The 24,114-nt window shown below is 42.4% G+C and overlaps 2 protein-coding genes across 3 annotated transcripts in view; one reads left to right on the top strand and one right to left on the bottom strand.

The window, feature by feature from the left end:
* The window catches only part of CXCR5 (C-X-C motif chemokine receptor 5), a 25,722-nt gene extending 12,549 nt beyond the window's left edge, over positions 1 to 13,173 (bottom strand). Inside the window, exon 1 of the mRNA XM_074936541.1 lies at positions 12,997 to 13,173. Within this exon, the coding sequence (XP_074792642.1) occupies positions 12,997 to 13,173 (177 nt within the window). The remainder of the gene's footprint in view (positions 1 to 12,996) is intronic.
* Positions 12,274 to 24,114, top strand: part of DDX6 (DEAD-box helicase 6) — a 25,547-nt gene continuing 13,706 nt past the window's right edge. Inside the window, exons 1-7 of one of the 2 annotated variants that reach the window (XM_074936859.1) lie at positions 12,274 to 12,599; positions 16,600 to 17,068; positions 19,121 to 19,184; positions 19,654 to 19,758; positions 21,124 to 21,253; positions 21,852 to 21,998; positions 22,499 to 22,597. In XM_074936859.1, the coding sequence (XP_074792960.1) occupies positions 16,869 to 17,068; positions 19,121 to 19,184; positions 19,654 to 19,758; positions 21,124 to 21,253; positions 21,852 to 21,998; positions 22,499 to 22,597 (745 nt within the window). In that variant the 5' untranslated portion in view covers positions 12,274 to 12,599; positions 16,600 to 16,868. Of the gene's footprint in view, positions 12,600 to 12,985; positions 13,130 to 16,599; positions 17,069 to 19,120; positions 19,185 to 19,653; positions 19,759 to 21,123; positions 21,254 to 21,851; positions 21,999 to 22,498; positions 22,598 to 24,114 lie in introns of those variants that run through there. The other variant, XM_074936858.1, reaches the window with a different exon arrangement.

Raw genomic sequence — 24,114 nt, 5'->3', positions numbered from 1 at the left:
CACACACACACACACATGCAGCCGACTGTTATCATCATTGAACAGAGCAGAGCACCACACCGGTGACGTCTGATGACACCCCGATAGTGTCCCACTCTTCCTTTCCCAGACTCTCAAGCCGAGTTTGCTGGGAGCCTGAAGAAACTGATGCATCCAGCCAGTTAAGATAAACCAGGATCCCCCCCAACCCCCCTATTATTTAGTGACTAAACGTCTTTGCACGCACCCAGGCACTGTACAAAATTACAAAGGAGATCGGCTGAGAGAGGCCTTCCCTATAGCCACTGCCAAAACGCTGCGTCTCTCTCAGGAGGAAATGCATCAAGCAGAGTTGGGGACAAAAGAGTAGACCTCAAAAACTGCAGCACCGCCAATCTATTGGGGATTCCATGGATACCACGGCACACCAGCCTTTCCAGACACTGTGCCAAAAGTTCAAACGCAAGGGCTGTAGGTACTTCAAAGGCTGGACTGTAACACCGTGAGTCCCCAGCATGCATGTGCACGCACACACATACAGCTAACAGGAAAAGACTATCTGATATGGCTGGCTGGCTAAAAGGAAAGGAAGCAGATACCCTAGGGGCAAAACCTGTGCCGGTGAAAAGTTAACTCTGCCTTTCAGGGCTGGGCAATAGCAGGGGAAAGGCTAACCTGTCATGGTTCATCAGGCACCTTCAACGCTATTCCTTCCTGGGAGGACAAATCAGTTCCTAGGGCTTGCAAGACAGGGCCTGACCCTGGTGGTGGTATTGGTCTCATGGGACACCGTTTGCATCATCTCCCTATTGGCAGGTACATGTTCTCTGCTCAACAGTCTTCAGCTTTGGGCATCACAATGCAAAGCCCCTCCTCAGACTTATCTTGTCCTGCTCTCCTGTACACACTGGCTCAGTTCTCCATTTATCATGTGTTACTTTGCTGTAGTAGGTAGCTGCACCCCTACTGGTCTCACTCTGAACCCCACTCCTCTCCCCTAAAGCAAGCATTTTCCGAGAGAGCAGGTTTGTAATGCTGCATCTGGCTCAGCACGCAACAGCTTCCTTACACCTATCCCTTCCCTGGGGAGACTTCCCCTCAGCCTAGCTGCGTCCTCTTTCCACAGCATCTAATGGACTGCCCCTTCCATTCCTGGTTCACGCTGCATCTGTGGGCTGCCTGTCAGTTTGATCTGCCAACGTCCATGCTCCCTGGCAGCTTTCACACCTGTTGCAAGCCAGCTTCGCCTTAATATTTTGAGACCCTGGAGCAGCTTCTCTTGGGCCCACTCTGCTCCCTGGCCCCTGCTTTTCCCATGAAGCCGCATATCTCCATGGCAGATTCCTACTGGGCTGTCTCTTCCCAGCCTCCATCTTGCCAGGCCACTGGACTGCTACAGCCTCTCACCTCCAACCCTTTGTATGGCTGCCTTTCAGGTGGGTGCTGCTGGCCTCCTTCCCCAGGAACTACATGCAACAGCCACTCTCCTTAGTGCTTAATTGCCCTGGGGCACTACAGCCATCTCCTGCCCTAGACCTAGGCCATGCCTTCCAGGGGATGAAGGGAAGAAGAGAGACAGAGCTGATCTATCTTCTGCTCTTCTTCCTGCCTCAGCTATCATAGTCTCTTTGTGACCAAGTTCTTTCAGACCAGCCCAGATGTCCAACACCTACCAACTTACTGGCTTTAGGTGAATAACCATACCTTATAAAATTAAAGCAAGAGCTGACAGTAGGCAGCATGCACTTGCCCAGACTTAGCCTGATCAAGACACTCGGGGTAATACCCTTACTCTTGCAAAGAGGGCCATGGATCTTTAATTATTTGCAAGAGAATTCAAAGGGTCCAGTGCCAAGGTTTTCACCCAACAGTCCTTCTAAGGAGACAGCACTACTCCAGAGTAAAACCATGACGCTGTCAGGAGACCAAATGTCACTGTTGCACGGCTTAGGAAGTGCTCACTATCTCATAGAAGTAGGCCCATATTGTGCCTTTCAGATTATTTTGAATAATTAATGAAGCCTCACATGGGTAGGTCAGTAACATCATCTCAGTATTACAGATAAGTACAGAGAAGCACAGAGAAATGAAGTGACTCATTCCTCAGAGTTAGAAAGTGAGTCAGCGGGTAGAGTTGGAAATAAAATCCTGACTCCCAGTCCCCTACTTAACTGCAGGACCACCTAGCAAATATAATCTTTGTTTTATCATCCATGATTAATAGAAATTCTGATTCAACAGGCCAAGCCAAGCTGCTCTTCTCCTGTGAGGAAGAGCTGAGAAACCTGACCCTGCAGCAGCTGGAGGGAAGGGAGATTCCTGGTAATTCTGACATTAGGAAAAGCCTCCCTCCCCTAGGGAATTTCAGTCTGTCATTGGAGCCACGTGACTATCTGGGTAGTTCTGGTGGAGAGTTAATGGTGAAGAGGTGGCAGGATGACGACATTTGGGGTATTCCCTTGAAAGGAGACTTTATGAATCTTTGCATCAAAACAAGAACTGAAAGTGGAATAGAGACAGATGCAAAACAGAGATGACTTTCAGTCTGAATAGCTTTTAAAAGGACCAGCCTGAAGGAAATTAAAAAATTAGTAAGAAGACCCTAAGATGAACTGCTTGCAACCATAAGGCCAGCACAGCCTGTACACTCCTAAACCACCTGTCTAGACACTAGCCCCAATGTCATTTAGCTTGTTCTGCTGGGCCATGGCAGAAAGTAAAACCCCTAAGGGACAGATTTTTAAAAAAAGAGCCAGGCACCCAATGGTTCTTACTGACTGCATTAGAAACTACTGCATGCTGGGCTCTTTTGAAAATCTGGTCACACCTGTCCATCACTCTCCATTGCTCAGATCAACCCCAGTCCAGGGAAGGAGGATTACGAGAGGTCTCACAAATGTGAAGGGGGGTTTGCCACAGTGTGGTGGCTCAGTTAGAGTTTTGCAGGCAGGTAAGAGATGGCTAGAGTGGGTGAGGTGGGTAGATAGGTAAATGGTGGGAGTAGGATGAGGCTTGTATGTAGGGAAAAATCAGAAAGTCTAAGGCATAAAATGCATTACACCTAGCAAGGGACATCAAAGGCAATAAAAAGGGGTTCTTCATACATTAGGAGCAAGAGAAAGATGAAGGAAAGTATAGGTCCTCTGCTTAGTGGGGAAGGGGAGCTAAGAACTGATAACATGAAGAGGGCTGAGGTGTTTAATGCCTATTTTGCTTCAGCATCACTAAAAACGTTAATGGTGACTGTCACTCAACACAACTAATATTAGCAACAAGGGGGAAGGAAAACAAGCCATAATAGGGAAAGAATGGGTTAAAGAATCTTTAGATAAGTTAGATGTATTCAAGTTGGCAGGGCCTGATGAAATTTATCTTAGGGTACTTAAGGAACTAGCTGAAGCCATCTCAGAACTGTAAGCAATTATCTTTGAGAATTCATGGAGGATAGGTGAGTTCCAGAGGACTAGAAAAGGGCGAAAGTTAGTAGCTATCTTTAAAAAGGGGAACAAAGAGTACCCAGGGAATTATAGATCAGTCAGCCTAACCTTTGATACCTGGAAAGATATGGAACAAATTATTAAACAATCAATTTGTAAGTACCTAGAGGATATCAGAGTTATAAGGAATAAAATCAAATCATGCCAAACCAACCTAATTTCCTTCTTTGACAGGGTTATTGACTAGTGGATGGGGGGGAACAAGAAGAAGTGCAGAGTACTACACTTAGGAAGGAAAAATCAAATGCACAACTACAAAATGGGGAATAATTGGCTAGATGGTAGTACTGCTGAAAAGGATCTGGGGGTTACAGTGGATTACAAATTTAATATGAGTCAACAATGTGATGAAGTTGCAAAAAAGGCTAATATTCTGGGGGAGATTAACAGGACCGCTGTATGTAAGACATGGAAGGTAATTGTCCCACTCTACTCAACACTGATGAGGCCTCAGCTGGAGTACTGTGTCCAATTCTAGAAACCACACTTTAGGAAAGATGTGGACAAATTAGAGAGAGTCCAGAGGAGAGCCACAAAAAAAAGATAAAAGGTTTAGAAAACCTGACCTATAAGGAAAGGTTAAAACAACTAAACATGCTTAAAGAAAAGGAGTACTTGTGGCACCTTAGAGACTAACCAATTTATTTGAGCATGAGCTTTCGTGAGCTACAGCTGTAGCTCATGAAAGCGTATGCTCAAATAAATTGGTTAGTCGCTAAGGTGCCACAAGTACTCCTTTTCTTTTTGCGAATACAGACTAACACGGCTGTTACTCTGAAACTAAACATGCTTAGTCTTGAGAAAAAGACGACTGAGGGGGAACCTGATCATCTTCAGATATGTTAAGGTCTGTTAAAAAGAGGACAGGGATTAATTGTTCTCCATGTCCACTGGAGGTAGGACAAGAAGTAAAGGGCTTAATCTGCAGCAAGGAAGACTTAGAAAGTTTTTCCTAATATCTAACCTAACTCTGTAATTAAGCTATGGAACAGGCTTCCAAGGGAGGTTGTGGAATCCCCATCATTGAAGGTTTTTAAGAACAGATTAAACAAACTCTGTCAGAGATGATCTAGGTCAAGGTTTACTTGGTTCTGTCTCAGCACAGCAAGCTCAATTTGATGACCTCTCAAGATCCCTTCCAGCCCTACATTTCTATGAATATATATATTTGTTATTTTGCATCAGACCTAACAAAATCATGACAATGCAAATTAAACAGCTTCCCTTTTCTTCACTGGGACAGAGCACTGCAGTATTTGATACATTTGGGAAACCTCCTAATATAGAGTCTATAGAGAGATGTTTGTTCAAGATTATAATATAGAGAGGCTCACTCATAAGGGACAGTATTATGAATATAAGAATTTTGAGATATGCTCTGGAAACGGGGATTGAGAACACAGTGTAGATGTATACAGCAGCTCACCACAGATATTCTCTATTATTTAAATAAAAGTTGTGTTTATTTCTCATACACTGGTTTGTTATTTAATAACCCAATATCATTACATGGTGTCAGAAGTGCAGAATGAGAAGGAGACTGCAGTAATTTTGAAGTTAACTGCTGTATTTAAAACTGAAAGCAGAGGCAAGAGAAGCATGTGGAGCAACAAACAGAGATGAACAAAAGCTTTTGTATGTATTCTATGAGCACAATAGTAGCTTGGCTAGCTTTAGAAGGAAAAAAGCCAAAAATGAATGTGTTGCAACCTCCATCCAGTCTGCAACTGTCAGGCAATGTTGCAGAGAATTGGAAAAAATTCCAACAGAGATTTTAATTGTATTTAGTAGCCACAGGGGCAAAGGAGCAAAATGATTAAGTGAAATCATCAATCTTTTTGCATGTTGCTGGGGAGGTAGCATTGGATATATAGAAGAACTTTAAGTTTGCTGAAGGTGAATGTATGAAGTTAAGTAAAATACTGACTAAATTTGAGGACCACTGCATGACAAACAGGAATGAGATCTTTAAGAGAGAGAATTTTTTTACATTCATGCAATAAACTGATGACACCATAGAGCAATGTGTCATGGAATTAAGAAACCTCAGTAAAACCTGTAACTTTGGTGAGCTGACAGATTCTCTGGTCAGAGACAGAATAATTTGTGGCATTAAAGACAATATGTTAAGAAATAGACTACTCCATGAAGGAGATTTAAATTTAGAAAAAACTTTCCAGATATGCAGGGCAGAAGAAACTGTGAAAGCACAAGCCAAAGAGCTGACTTCACCAGCAAAGATTATACATGTACTAAAAACAACAACAACAACAACAACAAAAAGAGTATAGCCAGAAAAGGTCAAATCAAAAAGTGGAACCACACACTATGAAAACCACTACTGCAGGTAGACTGGGTACAGACAGCTATGTGGAAGGTGTGGATTGCAGCATGGCCCAAAAAAGAGCGTTGTGCCTTTGGGAAACTGTTATAAATGTGCAGAAAAAAAAATTATTTTTTTTTTTGCAAAATGCTGTAGATCCCAAAGGCAGAAAAGTCAAATGCATGCAGTTGAAGACAAGCTGGTTGAGGAGTTTTATGTAGATGTGCTGGGATCAAGCAAAACTGATGAGAGGGACTGCATATTACCAATGAAAGTGGATGAAATAATTATTCCACTCAAACTGGACACAGAAGCACAGGTTAATAAGAAACTGAAACCGAGACCAACAAAAATAAAAGTAACTGGTTATTCTGCAACAAATATACCAGTGAAGGAGATATGCATCGCTAGCATCTAATATAAGAACATCACGTACAGGCTCTTTCCTGTTCATTATAGTACCAAAGGAGGTGACACAAATTTTGGCAGCTTGTGAAAATCTGGTAAAATAGGTGTTCTTACTACAAGATCATACTAAACCGGACTATGAGGCACTCATTTGGGAGTATCATGATCTGTTTCAAGAGTTCAGTTGCTTGCAGGGTGAACAGACAATCCAGAAAAACAAGCAAGTCCTTTCAGGTATCCATCCATGTAGAAAGGAAACTCCTAGAAGTAAAAATTAATGGTACTGGTGTGCAGAACAGGAGGAATCATGGGAAAGTTTGATACCAAAACTGATACAAAAGCCAGTTGAAGTACTACGCACCAAACAGGCATATTAAAATTTTCAGCAGATGCTTCACAATCTGAGTTAGGTACAGTGATTTTACAGAAACACAATGATTGCTGGCAACCAGCAGAATATACATCCAAACCACTGACTGATGCAGAAACCAGATATGCACAGACAGAGAATGATAATGTGCTGAAATCTCATGACAATGAAATCATACAGAAGATGAAAGAAAATCAGAAGTGGAAGCAGAAATAATATTTTGACAAAAGGGCCCATGATCTCCCATCTCTTAGCCCAGGTGATAGAGTGTACCTGAGGAGTCACACCTCTAATACTTGGGGCTAAAGGGATACCGTTAAAGAACAGCTGCACCCAAGAATTTATGTAATCCAGACAGACCAAAGGCACAAATACTGGCATCACTGAAGGGATCTAAGAGTAATCCCAGAAAGTTAAAAAACATTGACAGGAGATATGGACTCTGGCATTTACCAATCTACTGATTATTATGAATGGACAAAGGAGAAACAAGCAACAAGAGAACTCAGACTCTAATGAAAGGGTGAGATACTGAAGATCAGAGAGGGAGATTAAATGTCCTGAAAGACTAGCCTGCCTAGAGAAGGGGTATTTGAGGACCACTAACCCAGGAACCTATCCTTGCAACAAAGCCCGTTGCCAACTGTGCCCACATATCTATTCAGGGAACACCATCACAGGGCCTAACAACATCAGCCACACTATCAGAGGCTCGTTCACCTGCACATCCACCAATGTGATATATGCCATCATGTGCCAGCAATGCCCCTCTGCCATGTACATTGGTCAAACTGGACAGTCTCTACGTAAAAGAATAAATGGACACAAATCAGATGTTAAGAATTATAACATTCATAAACCAGTCGGAGAACACTTCAATCTCTCTGGTCACGCAATCACAGACATGAGGGTCGCTATCTTAAAGCAAAAAAACTTCAAATCCAGACTCCAGCGAGAAACTGCTGAATTGGAATTCATTTGCAAATTGGATACTATTAATTTGGGCTTGAATAGAGACTGGGAGTGGCTAAGTCATTATGCAAGGTAGCCTATCTCCCCTTGTTTTTTTCCTACAACCCCCCCCCCCCCCCAAGACGTTCTGGTTAAACTTGGATTATTGCTGTGCACATTGTAAGATGAGCTATTGCCAGCAGGAGAGTGAGTTTGTGTGTGTGGTTTTTGGACGGGGGTGTGTGTGTGTGTGTGGGGTGGCGGTGGTGAGAAAACCTGGATTAGTGCTGGAAATGGCCCACCTTGATTATCATGCGCATTATAAAGAGAGGTTTCAAAGAGGGATGGGCTATTACCAGCAGGAGAGTGAGTTTGTATGTGTGTCTGTGGGGCGGGGGCGGGGGGAAGGGTGAGAAAACCTGGATTTGTGCTGGAAATGGCCCTCCCTTGATGATCACTTTAGATAAGCTGTTACGAGCAGGACAGTGGGGTGGGAGGAAGTTTTGTTTCATGGTCTCTGTGTGTATATAATGTCTTCTGCAGTTTCCACAATATGCTATGCATCCGATGAAGTGAGCTGTAGCTCACGAAAGCTCATGCTCAAATAAACTGGTTAGTCTCTAAGGTGCCACAAGTACTCCTTTTCTTTTTACGAATACAGACTAACACGGCTGTTACTCTGAAACCTGTATTTGAGGAATGTGAGTGTTAAAGACTTACTCCAGAGTGATGTGCTGATAGCTTCTCTCTTGGTAGCGGATACATTGGGTATATGGATCATAGTTTATGGAAATGTACTAGTTGGGTTGAGAATTCAATGGATGCGTTATTAAATAGTTGTTAGCTGCTTATATAAGAGGGTTTTGTTTTGTTTTTGTTCTTTAAAGGTAGTTCCCCGGTTTATTCTGCTTTGTGTGGCTTGTTTGGCAGAAGAAATTTACCGAATGAGATCAGATGGCACACCGAGGTGACCGATGTAATGCAGGCAACGTACGATGCAAAGCAGAGATGGGCAGGTCGTGTAGTCCACAGGCAAGACAATAGGTGGGCAACTCACAAAAGTGACTGGATCCCCAGACAAGCTGTGAGGGTAATCTAGCCTCTGACTTCCTGGGTGTTTTAAGCTTCTCTGGGTCTCACCAGGCTGCAGAACTTTGTCCTCCCTGGTGTCTCTGGCACATTGTCTGGGCATTGGCTCTCAGTTTGTTATCCCTTCACAGAAATGGAGCTCTTCAGCCCACCTGCCCTAGGCCCCCAGGACAAGTGCTGACACCCAAGAGAGCCCAGTTGCTTAAACACACCCTCTCCCTCCTTCACACTGCAAAAGGTGTGAAGCTTCTGGTTATGGTTTAATTGTCTCTGGAGACACAGTAACTGTGAAGCACGTAGCACACATACAGAGACACACTGCACAGAGACAAACACCTTAATGCTCTTCAAACGAAGCAGAGTACAGATCATACCAAACAATAAACCTCTTAAATTGCAATATCCGTCACTAGCTCTTCCTTTGTGAGTCCTTGGGGGGGACCATTTGCGGCCAAGAAGGCAGGCAGAATGACCCCTGCCTCATGCAGACTTTTTACCTGTTGTGTGGTTTCTCCCTCATGAAGTCGTTGCCCAGCTTGCATGACCACCTTACTCTTTCCTACCCCCACACTTCCTCTTCCTGTCTGGTTCCTCTGTTCCTATGTGTTTATTAAACCTCTCCTGGACACTCGGCCATTTTTTGGTCTGCTCCTCTCTTTCCCTACTCCCTTCAGAGGGGAAAATAAAACTGGTCTCCCAAGGATGCAGCTAGTTTTTACTTTCTAGAATAATATTGTGACCAAAGTATTGTCATTAACTTTAAGTATTTCCTACTGTCCTCAGTATGAGGAAGACATGCTGTCATGCTGGTAAGACATGATGGATACACATACATCTAGGCATTCATGATACAGCATCTTTCATAGTAACAATTAATAATATCATCCAGAATTCATAAATTTGTACTGACAGATTCCCAAATTGTCACATCTGTACATCCCATTTGCACTCTGAATTATCCACTGAAGTTCTCACAGTTAAGTTAATCAATACCCCAGCTACCAGGCTCCACCAGACATCTACTACAGGGTTAGCCTTTTGGCCTGCAGGACCTCAGTAAAAAGAAAAAAAAGGTTAAGCGATATTTTCACCTTCTTGTTCCATCACCAGAGACTGGCTGGTGTAACAGTGAGTTTCCGGACTCACCAACCCCACTGCCAGGGGGAAAGGCTGAGATGGCCCGTCAATTTTGGAGTCAGCAGAGAACGCTATACTACCGATTATTTTAACAAGGGATTCCCACATTTTTTTCCCCGCATGTACCAGGATGAGCCAATGGACAGACTTGGTGAATCCATTTATATTCTCATTTAAATAAAGCTGATGAAGAAGGCAGGACTACTGGGCATCAAATGTGTATGAAGTGCATTTAGCTAGAAACATATTCTCTTTCTGAAAAAACATACTATGTTGATTAGCAGAACACAATACATGGAAATAAATAATCCCTGGCAGGGATACGTTAGCAGTATCCAGAGAGGGGATGACTCCCTCCGAGGCAGGAAAAATCAACTCTCCATGCACTTTGGCATCAGAATAATAGAAAGGGGTCCCAAGAGTTTCCTCCAGCACATCACTGGCATAGAACTGCAAGGCCCTCCAGCACCTACCGTACTTATGCCTGAGGTCATCCCTTAACATATACAAGGCTCTGTGGGTGAAAGTTTCAAATATAGTACTCAGGGTCAGCCCTTGACCAAATGGTGCCCAGGCGAGTAACGTCTCCAGCGCCCTCCCCCCAACTCCATTTGTTAAACTTTTGAATACCTTATTTTTTATTGCATTTGTAGCCCATTTCATGAGTTTGATGCATGATTTATACTCCCTGTCATATAAGATTGAGCAGTGATGCCCCGCCCCTTATATATCCACAAAGGCATGGCTGACAACATTCTAGGAGGTTTAGGGAAAAGGTAGTTCTCTGAAAGTCTAGAAGGTTCGACGAGATTCTACAAAGGTCCAGAACATTCTAGGAGGTTAGTGAAAAATGAATCTATCTACAGAATACCTGACACATTTTACTTCTAGCATTCTATTTTCCCTTTTGTCACTAACAACAAAAACAGCACCCCAAGCCTGGCACCCCAGCAGCCACCTGGGTCACCTGCCCCTAAATTTGGCCCTGATAGAATTTACAAATCTGCTTTTCCTGTGTTCCCTGATGTCTTCAGAGGTTTCTTCCTGGCCCTGCCATACAAAATTAAACATTTGTCATGTGAATGTTAATTTTTTGGTACTTAATTGACTAATGATGTGATGGTGTCTTAGTAACTAATGGTTTAAAAGCCACAGTGCAGCAAAGTAATTAAAGTGCTAATTGGTTAAGTGGGAGAGCATAAAAGGAAGGCATAAGGCATTAATAAAAAGTTTGTGCTGGTGCTGACTGATGTCAGAATAAATAAAGATAACCTTGAATTCTAAAGTGGTTTGTTGCAATAGTTATAACAAATTAAGTAGTGAGAGTGATGGACATATAAACCTGTGTACTAAATTTAAATACTTTAGGAATATATCCAAAATATTTTGCTTAATAAATTACTGTTTCCTTTCTATTTTACAACTAAGTTTTGCAACTATTAAGACAAGTTTTCCTTTTAAATAACCTAATTTTTAAAAGAGATTTTTTTTCCTTCGTGTTCAAGAGTCAACTTTAGTTCTCTAATTATTTTTTTTCATTAGCATTCGATATTTTTTCCAGCTGAGATTAAATAGACTGTGTATATTGTGGGGGCAGCAAAGCTGAAATATTTTTGTCCTTTGTAAAATATAGGATAATTGTTCATTTCTAATTAAGGATGAAAGGAAAGTCTTGGTCAGCTGATCCTTATAACTGAGAAAATAACTTACTGTACTATTAATTTGAGTAGTCTCAACCAATATCACCAATGGTTTTGCTGTCTGACTCTTACTTCAATTTGACTCACTTTAAAGTTACTTTAATAGAATTATTTCATGCTGGCCAGGAATAGTTTCACAATCTCGTAATTACTATTGGTGTAGAAATGAGACTTTTAACTCTGCTTTAATTTTTAAAGTCGCTAATTTTAAAACCTCATCACCGGGGAGGAAACAACTATACTATATCTGACTCTAAATCTGTTGGAATAGTGCCAGTAGTTCGGATTTAGATGAAAAGATTATTTAAAAAAAAAAAGCATTGTTCTATTTCTGCACATGTAATTAAAGTAAAATTAATGAAGAGGGGGAAGCTTAACTGAGAAGATGTACCAAGTCACCCTCTCACCTGGAGGGCCACTCGCTCCCTCGTCTTGGATTCATGTCAAGGCAGCTGTTTAAAGTCTCAGTCTCTCTCTCTCTTTCAGGACTGATTTTAAATGGGGGTTTCACAGGGATGTTGACATCTCCTTCAGTGAATCGCTGATGGAAGAAGGAGGGCCGCGGAGACTTCTTTAAAGCAGCTGTTTAATGCTACTTCATTTATTTTTTAATGCAACAGAAGGAGGCTGGCTGGGCGCTGTTACGACCCGCACAGTCTCGCTTCCCTCGTTGTAAAACTCCCTCTCACCCCACTTCACTCACACTCGGTGTGAGGCGGTTTTTCACCCGCCCACGTGAGCGCGTGCCCAGCCCTCGCCAGGGCGGGAAAGCGGCTGCTGCTCCGCGGCCGCGTTTCGCAGCGGGTCTGGGGCGCCTCAGGGACACGCGAAGCCTCGTTTCATGCCGATTAGAAACCGCGCGCCCAGCCTCGCGGCTGGAGAGATGGCGGCGCGTGTGCGCGAAGAAACCGCGCACAACCCAGCCCGCCCCCCGCCGCGGCTCCGGCCCGCGAGGCAGGGAGGGAGCCCAGGCTGTCCAGGGCAGGGGAGGCTTAAGTGACGCGAGGAGGAGGAGCTGGCGGGGCTCGGGCAGGCCTGGAGGGAGCAGGAGATGCCGAACGCAGATTATGACTGTCCCCTTTAAAAGAAGCGCGGATGAGCGTGGCGTGGAAATGGCCGAGGCTGAGCTGAGGCGGGAGGGTGAGGTGGGTAAAAGCCTGACTGAGGCGGGCGTCCCCGCCGCGGGGCAGCCAGAGGCGGGCCCGGCGGGGCGCGGCGGAAAGGGACACGCGGCTTCTCGCGGAGTGCGCTTTCGGCCGGCCGAGCCTAGAAGCGCCGAACAGCAGGTGACGGCGGGTTCTGGGTGGCTCCGCGTGGGGCGGTGGCAGCGACGTGGGAGCTGGGGTAGGTGGGGCGCGCTGGAGGGCTGGTGAGGGGCCCGGGGGGGGCGTGGCTGGCGGCGCGGGGCTGCTGCCGCCTGTGGGTTACCGGTGTGAAGAGCTGGCGTGTGCTGCGGGGGCGCACCGGCTCCGCCAGGAGGCCGCTTCGAGGCTAGCGCTGAGGTAACGGAGGCGGGCCGAGGGGCCGGGCCTGCCTGCTTACCAGGCCAGGAGGGGGAGGGCACACGGGAGGAAGAAGGAAGCCGCCATCTTGGAGCGTCGAATCGCCATAACAAGGCACCAAGCGGGCGAGTGCGAGGACTTTTATACCCGGGGGAGCGCAGCCGGCGGCGGCGGTGGTGAGGAGGTTGCCGGGGATGCGGCTTTCGGGGCTGGGCATGGGGGCGCGCGGGCATCGACTGCCTGTACTTTGGTGAGGCCTGCGGCCTGCTCTGGAGAAGGGCCTGGGCTGGGCCGGGCCTAGCGGGCGGCCACTTCGGACTGGGGGCGGGGGAACGCTGCGGAGGGACTTGGCGGGTCTCGTCTCGCCCGCCCGCTTGGGGTCGGTGTCTCATGGGGGGGTCTGCAGGCGTGTTAGGGCACCGGGGGTGGGAGCAAGCGGTTCGCGAGGGGGCGGCGCTGCGGCGTGGGTGGGTGGGTGGTGGTGGAGGAGCGGGGCGGGAGGCCGTGAAGTGGGGGGAGGCGTGTATCTGGTAGCCTGACCTTGAGGGGTGCGGGGGCGCTTGGTGTTTCTGGTGGGGGACCCTAGACTAGCCTGCGGGGTTGGTGTATCTGGGGAGCACCGCCCCCCTCGGTGCCTGGGTCCCGGAGGGGGCGGGAATGATCTTTTGTTTCCCCGACGGATGTTGCTGGAGTCGGGTGCCCGCTGATGTTGCGCAGATAAATTTTTAGGGTTGTGCCTGTTCCTACAGGCTGCTCCAGTCTGGCCGCAAATAAACGCGGCTTATGTACGTTTGTTGTTAAACCGGGGCGCCCCTCGGTTGTGGGGGAGCCGGGCTGCTCCTGTTTTTGCCTGGTGAAATCGCCCCCTTCCCCAAGCTTTGCACAAACTTCTCCGGACACTCAAACTAAAGCTCTTGTCAGTCGCAGGCAGAGGCCCATGGCGATGTGGGAGTGAATCAATAAAAAGTGCTTAAGCCGCTGCGCTCCATTGTTTGTTTCTGAAAAAGAAACGTTCCGTTATTTTTTTGCGGGGAGGTGGGGAGAAGGATGAGCATATGGTTGAAATTTCTAAACTGATTGAAGCTGCAGTGAGGTCCTTACATTAGAGAAAATGTAGGTCGGTTCTGGAGCAGCTCACCTCGGCCTCAGGATTCTGTAGGACTATTTGCTTGAACCCTAGCAAACAATGGAAGACGTGGTTCCTGGGGTCACTTAAAAAGCACCCCCCAATTTTGTGTTTCTTCATGTAGCATTGTGTGCTCTTTTTAGGTAAAAATCAAAGTTCCTCAGGGAAAGGAGGATGTTTACTGCAAAAGGGCAGTGGAAATGTGTAGTGGCAGCGGCTTCCATAGTCTGCATACGTGGTCAAAATCAAGAAAGGAAATGCTTAGACTGGGGGTGGTGAGCTTTGCTAGTAGAGGGCACTAGCTTTCAAAATGGTGGTGTTGCTTGTCCCTGAAATTTTAGGTTGGTTCAGATTTCTAAAATATCGTTTTACTTTCTTACATGTTATACTTTAAAGTTTTGGGATCCTACTGTGGGTGTGGGTTAAGATATTTAAAGGCACTTTGCCAGGTAAAATAAAAAGGAAAGTGGGTTACTAACAACACATTATTAAAAAAGTTTAAAGTTGAGTTTACCTCTTGCTGTATCTCTCTGCTGTTTATCTTTTTTGTTCTACTGTCCTAGCTATATGCTTGATATTTGAGTTGTAACACAAAAGGGAAATGTGTAAATCCAAATAGTGTTTCTCTTGACTTCTTAAAAATAAAAGTATTTTTACTATGACAGTGTCCCTGTAAATTAAAGGTACTTGAAAATGACATCCATCCAAAAATATTTCACCTACTCATAACAAGAGTACCATCTAAAATGACTGACTGACAGAGATTGGAGGAAAGTATTTTTTTTTAAGATTGCTTTGTGCAGTTGGCAGTACTTCATATACTAATTGTTTCCCTTCCATAGTAAGTCATTTGCTCTGTCTTTACTTTGAAACACAAATAAATAAATAAATAAATAAAGGAAAAGGGGAATGTTTGGAAAAAAAATAAAAACTTGATTGTAAAACCATAAAAGTTGGCAGAAATATTCAGAACCAGGTTGTAGTACCTGAAACTACTTTTAACTGTTTTTAAAGTGACTAGATATTGGTGTCCCTTTAAGGAATGTTAGTATTCGAATTCTGTGGGTGGATTTTACCTGGGTATGGGGAGAGGTATTTTATAAACAACATTTGTGTAAGAGTGCAGTAATCAACCAGTGCTGCCTTTGTTTTACATTTATTGTGTAAAATGCAGCTGCTTTGAGATAATGATACTTACTATATGTCAAGCCTATAAATCCTTTTTTGAAACTGCTATTGATAGGCCTGTAGACTTTACTTGTTAGTAACAATTCTAGGGTTACTTCAAACAAATTAATCTTACAATTTTGTACTTTGGTAACTTTCTATGAAGAGTACAGGTTGTGTGTGTGTTTGATATCTTGTTAGCCAAACAGTCAGCTATAGTTACTTTTTCAATACTCCTGCCACTAACTTTAAATTTGTTCTGTATGTAGCTGTTTTCTGAGAGCACCAGGCAGGTTTTCCAGTGACAAACTTATTTTGAACGTAACTCAAAGGGTGTTAGCTCAATTAAAAAATTAAGAGGGAAATCTCTAATGATACATTTGTATCTGAATTACTATCTCTAATTAGAAAACTTAACCACTGCAAGCATTTTTTTAATTTGTGAATGTAATAAAACAGGAAGCTGTTTTGATTCACTGAGAGTGAAGGACTTGGTTTCGCTATTTGAAATTGAAGTTTTATTGTTTTTTAAATTGTAGTTTACCTGTTAAACCAGCTGTTAAAATTAAACCTCTACTTAAACAGAAATAGAATTTATAACTTTCGGATTTCTAGTGTTTTTCTGATTACTTCAGATGATTTTCATCTTGCTTACCGTATTAGTAAGCCCACCCACACTCTCTCTCCCCTACTCCTCCAATTGAGATATTGAAGTAATTGCATAGTGCGCCCACCCCCAATTCTCCCTATAATTTAGATAATTTTTTCACTTCAAGGTCCAAGAGACACAGGCAAGGTTTTCATCTCAAGGCCAAAAGACCAAAAACATCAAGATACTTGATCACGGCCTTGGATAGGCCAAGAGACTACTTACACTTGATCTTAGCTCATAGAGCCGAGATAATACAGTCCTATTCTTCATCTCCTGTCCTTAATTCATGTGCACCATTGCTTTGTGGTGGTAAACAGCTGCTGTGTTCTGCCCCTTGGCTGCACTTCAAGCTTGGATGAAATAATCTCTGACTCATACCTATGTTCCTGGGGTGTAGTTAATATTTGTAAAGCATTTCATCACATAAAAGATGTCAAGAGTGCACATTTTCACAGAGTTCCACATGATGCCATAAAACGATAGTTGTGTATTCAGTTTTAAGTAGGGAAGTTAACTTTTGGTTTATTCGTGACACTTGATCTTCTGGGTGCCTTTGTTTAAAGTACTGAGGATTTGGATGCTTGCTCTGGTGATGCTTCAGTTAAAGTATCAAAATAGTTTGTAATGATCATAGTAATGTGATATATTTTTACACCCTAAATTCATGTATTAATTGTTTTTTTCTGCATCTTTTTCAGACTGAAGTGAGTGAATTCAGATATAATTCAGCTTTGTTAGAGGGCTTTTTTTAAAAACAAAAAAAGTTGTTCCACGGTGCATCAGAGCAAGTTACTACTTTACTGTTGAGTGACTTACAGGTGCTTGCCTGCATTGCAATAAAGGACTCATATATTGAGCAAGACTTATTTATCTCTTCATTTTGGAGAGTCTAATAAACTGTTATTACAGTTTCTGTACTGACTTTCAAAGTTTTGAAGTCTAAAAAGACATCTTTACAAATAAAAACATGAGCACGGCCAGAACAGAGAACCCTGTTATAATGGGTCTATCCAGTCAGAATGGGCAGCTGAGAGGCCCTGTAAAACCAAGTGGGGGCCCAGGAGGTGGGGGGACACAGACTCAGCAACAGATGAATCAGCTGAAAAACACCAACACAATCAATAATGGCACTCAACAGCAAGCACAGAGTATGACCACCGCTATTAAGTAAGTATTTGCATAAATGTTAAGCAGCATCTGAAACACTTGTTTGAGCTACCAGGCATTGGAGAGAATTTAAGATTCTTGTGTTGTTGTTTAAGTTTTATGTCCTATTGTTACTTTAAAATTCAGTGTAGGCTGTCAAATGAGGAATATGAAGTACTGATAATTGAGAAAATAAATGTGAAATTAATAGACTTTCTCTGACAGATCCTGCTTATTTATCAGTTGTGAGAATTAATAGTTAAGGCATTTTGTCAAGTTGTATACGATTGAAAAGCAAAGGTTGATGGCCTACCTTAATTCCTTTTCTTCTTAGCTCTTCCCCCAGAAACATCTTCTCATCCTGATCCCTTGTTCAGGATTGATGCTAGGGGTGAGGGGAAGATGTGGAGTCTATTGTAGTTTAATAAGAGTGTGTATGATTATAGCTTTTAATACAGGTGGCAAGTTGTGACATAATGGACCTTAAAGTCACTTTGTTCAGAGTACTGTCTTGTATCCCTGTCCCCCACGCCACTCATATATATATACACACACACACAGGTCAATTACATGACATTTAGTAGATATTTTTCATTAAATGCTAGAACTAGAGCTAAATATTTTAAAACTGGGAATGCCAGTTTTTCATTGACCTTAAACCACTCATTTTCTTTCCTGAATGATTTGCAAAACATGATTTAAAAAATGTCTGATCGCTCAGTTTAACACTTTTTTATACCAGTACAGGTTTGAATAAAGTGTACCTGGAACAAGTGCAACACTAAACCCCTCCCCCATTCCCCCTTCCCAATTTAGGAATTTCTGAAAATGCATTATAAAATGTGGATTTGGGAGTTGGAAATTGGAGTAAAGAACTGTTCCAGATCCAGTTTCAAGTTTTGGTCTGTATAAGAACTAGAGACTTGTGTATGGATAATTATTTTTCTTCCGTAGTGCATGAATGAAAATTATAAACATCTTTATGCTTTTAACTGCTTTAGTAATTTTGAAGAAACTGCCTGCCAGATGAAGAGAATGCAATTCACAAAAGTGGTCCAACATATAGTTTTGGTTTAAATAGTAAAAAATCTTATGAGTTGCTGATAATCAGCTCACCATGTCCTGTTAGCCAGACTATCAGCTGGGGATGGGAAGAGAACTTTTCTCCTTTTCCCCCCTCATGGTTTAGCATTGTGCAAATTAGACAATTATGAATTATGGGTTCTTACTGTCTTTCAAGACATTAGATATGAGCACTTGACACTGTTTGGAGCAGATACAGGTTATGATGGACCAGTACTGTGTTGTCATAGGATTATAAGAACTGTCATATCTTTTTCCAAAGATATGGTTGGCTAATATTAAGGAAACTAACCTTTTCCATTATGACAGGTTTCAGAGTAGCAGCTGTGTTAGTCTGTATTCGCAAAAAGAAAAGGAGTACTTGTGGCACCTTAGAGACTAACATTTATTTGAGCATAAGCTTTCGTGAGCTACAGCTCACTTCATCAAATGAAGTCAGCTGTAGTTCACGAAAGCTTATGCTCAAATAAATGTTAGTCTCTAAGGTGTCACAAGTACTCTTTTCTTTTCCATTATGTTACTTATCATGTTTGGCTCTGAAATAGTGAGGGGAACTTGATGAGGTGAACAGTTGTTGATCATATTTGCTAATGGTTGTACGAGCGAGTAGATAATGTGTGCTTGAGAGACTCTTCTCTTAAAATTGTCTAAGATAAGAGCAGCATTTCTGGGTGACATAATTATGCCAGGTTCTTTGGTGCATTTACTACATTGCACCATTTAAGTGGATGCTGTTCAGAAAGAAGTATAATGCTCTGGGTTTGGGACTTGAATTCAGGGACTTCTGAGTTCTAATTCTTGTTTTGTCATGGTGGTCCTTGCCTTGGGTAAACAGTTTAATCTCTGTACTTCAGTTTCCACATTTGTAAAACTGGGGAAATAATTACCTCACAGGCAGGTTAACGTTTTGTTAGTTTGTGCAAAGTACTAATTGTTACTAAAACAGAATAGAATTATTTACGGTTATTAACTAGTGCTTTCACATTGCAGACCTGGTGATGACTGGAAGAAGACTTTAAAACTCCCTCCAAAAGATCTGAGAATCAAAACTTCGGTAAGGATGTTTTAAAGGTCACTACAAGCAATGGGTTGTGAGTGTGAGATAAATTGCAGTGACAGTGTGCTAGCAGTGAGAAAATTCATTTCTGATCTATTTTTAAAACTTAATTAAAAGGAGATATACTTGGCAAATATGTTGAAACTCGGGATATATTTTTACTTTAAGAATACTACAGGATGAAGTCTATTAGTGCTTTTGCTTCAAAACGGATATGTTTTAAGTGTGTATGCAGATTACTTTGCTTGGTTCCCCAGTAACGAATACTACCTAATTATCCATGGTTGCACTACACAGATTTTTGTGATCTACTGTATGATGATGGAGGGTGGGAAAGGGCTTGTTACTGCATTTTGCCTTGTCTTTGTCCTGGTTTTATAATCTATGTAAGTTAATTCAGTCAGACCAATTTATGGGGATAATTTGTATGAACTGGTGTTACTGTTCTACTTTCTTAATTGCTCAGGATGTGACCTCCACAAAAGGAAATGAGTTTGAAGATTACTGTCTGAAACGGGAGTTGCTGATGGGAATTTTTGAAATGGGCTGGGAAAAGCCATCTCCTATTCAGGTTAGTACAGAACAGATTTTTTGTGCCACATGCGGATTTTTTCATCTTAGATATCTCCTAGTCAGTCATTGAAAGCTTTTGGGCATACTTGAGGTTTTGACACTAAGGCTTTGACTGTATAATTTCTGAAAAACTTACTTCATACTAAACTAAAAAATACCTAGTAACATAGAAATTCGGCTTTTTTACCTTTTAAAGGCTTGACATATGATTCTGTTTATCGTAGAGAGGTTAGGGGGTTGTAGGCCCCAATTTGCTAAGATGCTTCAAATGTGTAAGTAGTCCTGTGGACATCAACAATCTTCTTTGTTCTTTTTTTATGGACAAACTTAATAGCTCTGAGTTGATCTGAGCACCACAGAGGTAATCATCACAAAAAATCTCTGTAGAATCTTACCGCAGTTCATCTCACCCCTTAGTTGCAGCGCTGTGCCAGTCTAATCACAAACCTCTCAGCAGAGGTGGGGCAAAAGGTGACTGAGATGTACTTCGATGGAAGCTAGTACAACCCCCCAGTAAAGTCCTCTCACTCTCTTGTTCTGATGTTTCTCTTGTTTTATGATCTGCAAATTATTTTTAGTGGGTGGTGGAGTGTGTGTGTGTGTGGTGGCTTTTTAATTGAGCACTGGAGAAGAATTAAAGTACACACAACTGGTCCATTTCACCTCATCAGTGGAGAATATGATACAAGGCATTCTGAACACTTATCTTAACTTGGGCTCTATTATCTCTGTTACTTTGTCTAAGTGTTAAAGAATGGTTTTATACTTTTTACTGAACAGCAGAAAGAAAAATACTTCTGGTCTTTGAGTCTGGAGCTGGCTCCATAAAGGATGTCTTAAATTTCAAAAGCTAATAAGCCCTCTGTTTTCATGATGTAATGGTAAAATATATATACGATCTTGAAGTCACACAGGCAGTTTTCCCTACTACTTTTCCTGGCCTAATCGGTGTCTGGAATGGGGGTTATGGTGGAGAGCCTTTCTCTCCCCATGGTATAGTTCGATAGCACCTCTCCCCCATCTCCTTTGTTGTACTTTATGTATGTACTCTGCACATTAGAATCATTCCTGTGGTAGCTGGTCCATTCACTCTGCCTATGACCAGGCTAGAGTAGTAGGGCATTGATAAATGGGATACTGGGGGCAGTTTTCTCACAAGTGGGATGCTGAAATGCTCTTTCCTGATCAGTTTGTTGTCTTTGTGATGAGGTTGGTGTACTTTCATATATAGGGTCTTATAACTCAGTGTTGCACTGGAAAATTCTCCTGTCCCTTATCAGGGTCAGTGTTAAACAGGGCCTATTTTTTTAAAGTTGTAGTTGAGGTTATTTTACTGTTGCATTGCCCTGTGCTTGCTTTTCAGGAGGAGAGTATTCCCATTGCTTTATCTGGTAGGGATATTTTGGCTAGAGCTAAAAATGGAACTGGCAAGAGCGGAGCCTACCTCATTCCCTTACTTGAACGGCTAGACTTAAAGAAGGACAATATACAAGGTGAGTTGAAGACAGGTTTACATAAAGCTCCATCTAGGAACTAACATGAGTAGCCCGGTTGCTGCACACCAGTATTGGTGGGATGGGACATTAGAAGATTGTAGGTATCAGTGTAGCTTGATGGCCTGCAGATTTATACCTAAAATTGGTGGTTGAATTTTTCAAAGCAACCTGGGGATTTGGACACACTTTCAATTAAAATTAATCCCCAAGACTGCTTTGAAAATCTCAGCTATTACAAATTTCTCATCATCCTTGCTTATATGCCCTGAAAAAGAAGTGTGGTGTACAGGTGGCTGGGGGTATAAGTTGTGTCTGGCACTATTTAATCCTACACAAGGAATGCCAGTTAACTTACAGTGCTTCAACACAGTGGTATTTCCTTGTCATGAAGAATACCCATGTAGTTTCCATGACGACTCATTAACAGGTTTAAGAAGGTTTATGAAAATTCTTAAAAGTTTAGCCATCATAGAGTTTGAGTACGTGTGTTCATAAGGATGTCATTCTTTAGTGCCTTTTTGAACTGGGAGGAAGGCAGTATTAAAAGATAAAATGCATCCTTTGTGCTGAGGATTTTGTGCATCTTCTCTTTCAGCAATGGTGATTGTTCCCACTCGAGAACTAGCATTGCAGGTCAGTCAGATCTGTATCCAGGTTAGCAAACACATGGGAGGTGCCAAAGTGATGGCAACAACAGGAGGAACCAATCTGCGTGATGACATAATGAGGCTTGATGATACAGGTAAGGACACTTCCCAATTAAGGTTGCTGCTCCTTAGTGGCTTGCACAGTACTGCAAAACACAGCATTAAAATATCTCCCTTTCAGCTACTGTTATACTAGCATTGGCCTTTTATGAGCCAGGATGAAGTTTTATGCATCCCTTCTATATTCATCTCTAAGGACTGGTCTATGCAAGCATCTAGTTTGCAAGAAACTGGGGTGTGAATATGTCATGTGCCAACTGTCCAGGTGGACACTACTTCAGTGCACTGTAAGTTCTGTAGTGCACTTCAGTCTACACCGCTTTGAAACCAGAATACCTCCGAGCATACTACATAACTTATAGCGTGTGGGAACAGGGGCCACGTAGATTAGTGCATGTCAAGCTACCTTGAGGTAGATTTTACACACCAATTTTCCACAAACTGTTGGTACATACAGGCCCTTAAAGTTGATTTAATGTAATTGTCGTATCCAAGCAAAAATTCACCTAAATGCGTATTTTTATAAAATTTACAGTGCATGTGGTGATAGCTACCCCTGGAAGAATTTTGGATCTCATCAAGAAAGGAGTAGCAAAAGTTGAACATGTCCAGATGATAGTATTGGATGAGGCAAGTCGCTGTCTTAAATATCTTTCAATGTTTTGCAGATCATTAACAGGAAGTTAAAACAATGACACATCTCGGCAGGCCTGCTCATTGAGCATTGCTGGCCAGTAAAATTTTCAGACTTTCTGTCGACATCATAAAGCTGAGATTGATCCATTTCTGCATTTTTTTCGGGGTGGGGAAGTAGCCTGGGGGGAAGAGTTTTCAGCATGTACTTTTCTCAGAGACTGTTAAAAGCAAACTGATAGGGAAAGTTTGCTTTCCCTTTAATTGGTAGGACCACTGAGCGTTAGGTTAACAATCTCTCTTCTGAAATGGGTAGCTCTTACTCTTCCATTTAAAATGACTGTTGTAATACAAACCTTTCAGTATAAACTGATATACAAAGATCCAGTAGATTCATAGATTCCAAGGTGTCTGACCTCCTGTACAACATATGCCATAGAACTTCCCCAAAATAATTCCTAGAGCGTATCTTTTTTTAAAAACATCTGATCTTGATTTAAAAAATCCACCACGACCTTTGGTAAACTGTTCAAATGGCTAGCTATTCTCACCATTAAAAAAATATATGCATAATTTCCAGTCTGAATTTGTCTATCTTCAGCTTCCAGCCATTGGATCATGTTCTGGCTTTTTCTGCTAGATTGAAGAGTGTGTTACTAAATATTTGTTCTCCAGTAGAGTAAAAGCAGCATTCCTTCTAACTTCTCTTGAAACAACTGAATCTGAGTCAGAGGCTGGGAGAGTGGGGATGTGAGAAATAGTTTGCTACATCCAATAGACATTGGGTTCATACTGGATAATCGGCTGAACTTGATCTCCTAGTGTGATGCTGTGGCCAAAAAGGCTAATGCGATCCTTGGATGCATAAACAGGGGAATCTTGAGTAGAAGTAGAGATTATTTTATCTTTGTTTGGCACTGGTGTGGCTGCTGCTGGAAAAGTTTGTCCTGTTCTGGGGTCTCCAGTTCAAGAAATATGTTGAAAACTTGGAGAGGGTTCAGAGAAGAGCCATGAGAATTATTAAAGGATTAGAAAACCTGCCTTATGATGATAGACTCAAGGAGCTTAATCTGTGTCACTTAACAAATAGCTGACTGCGAAGAGTTACAAAGAGATCTCACAAAATTGGGTGACTGGGCAATAAAACGGCAGATGGACTTAATAACGTCGAATTTCGAAGTAATGCACATTGGGAAAACGTAATCCCAACTATACAGACAAAATATGGTCTAAATTAGATGTTACCACTCAGGAAAGCGACCTTGGAGTTATTGTGGAGATATCTCTGAAAACATCTACCCCATTTACAGTGACAGTCAAAAAACCTGGCAATGTTAAGACCCATTAAGAAGCGGATAAATAATAAAAGATAAAAATCATAATGTCACTATATACATTTGATGGTACGCCCACACCTAGTATACTGCATGCAGTTCTGGTTGTTCCATCTCAAAAAAGATACATTAGAATTGGAATAGATGCAGAGAAGGGCAACAAAAATTATTAGGAGTGTGGAAC

The sequence above is a fragment of the Natator depressus genome, chromosome 22 (genome assembly GCF_965152275.1).
Source record: "Natator depressus isolate rNatDep1 chromosome 22, rNatDep2.hap1, whole genome shotgun sequence".
Classification (NCBI taxonomy): domain Eukaryota; kingdom Metazoa; phylum Chordata; order Testudines; family Cheloniidae; genus Natator; species Natator depressus.
Note: the sequence above shows the minus strand (reverse complement) of the source record. Positions and strands in the feature narration are given on the sequence as shown.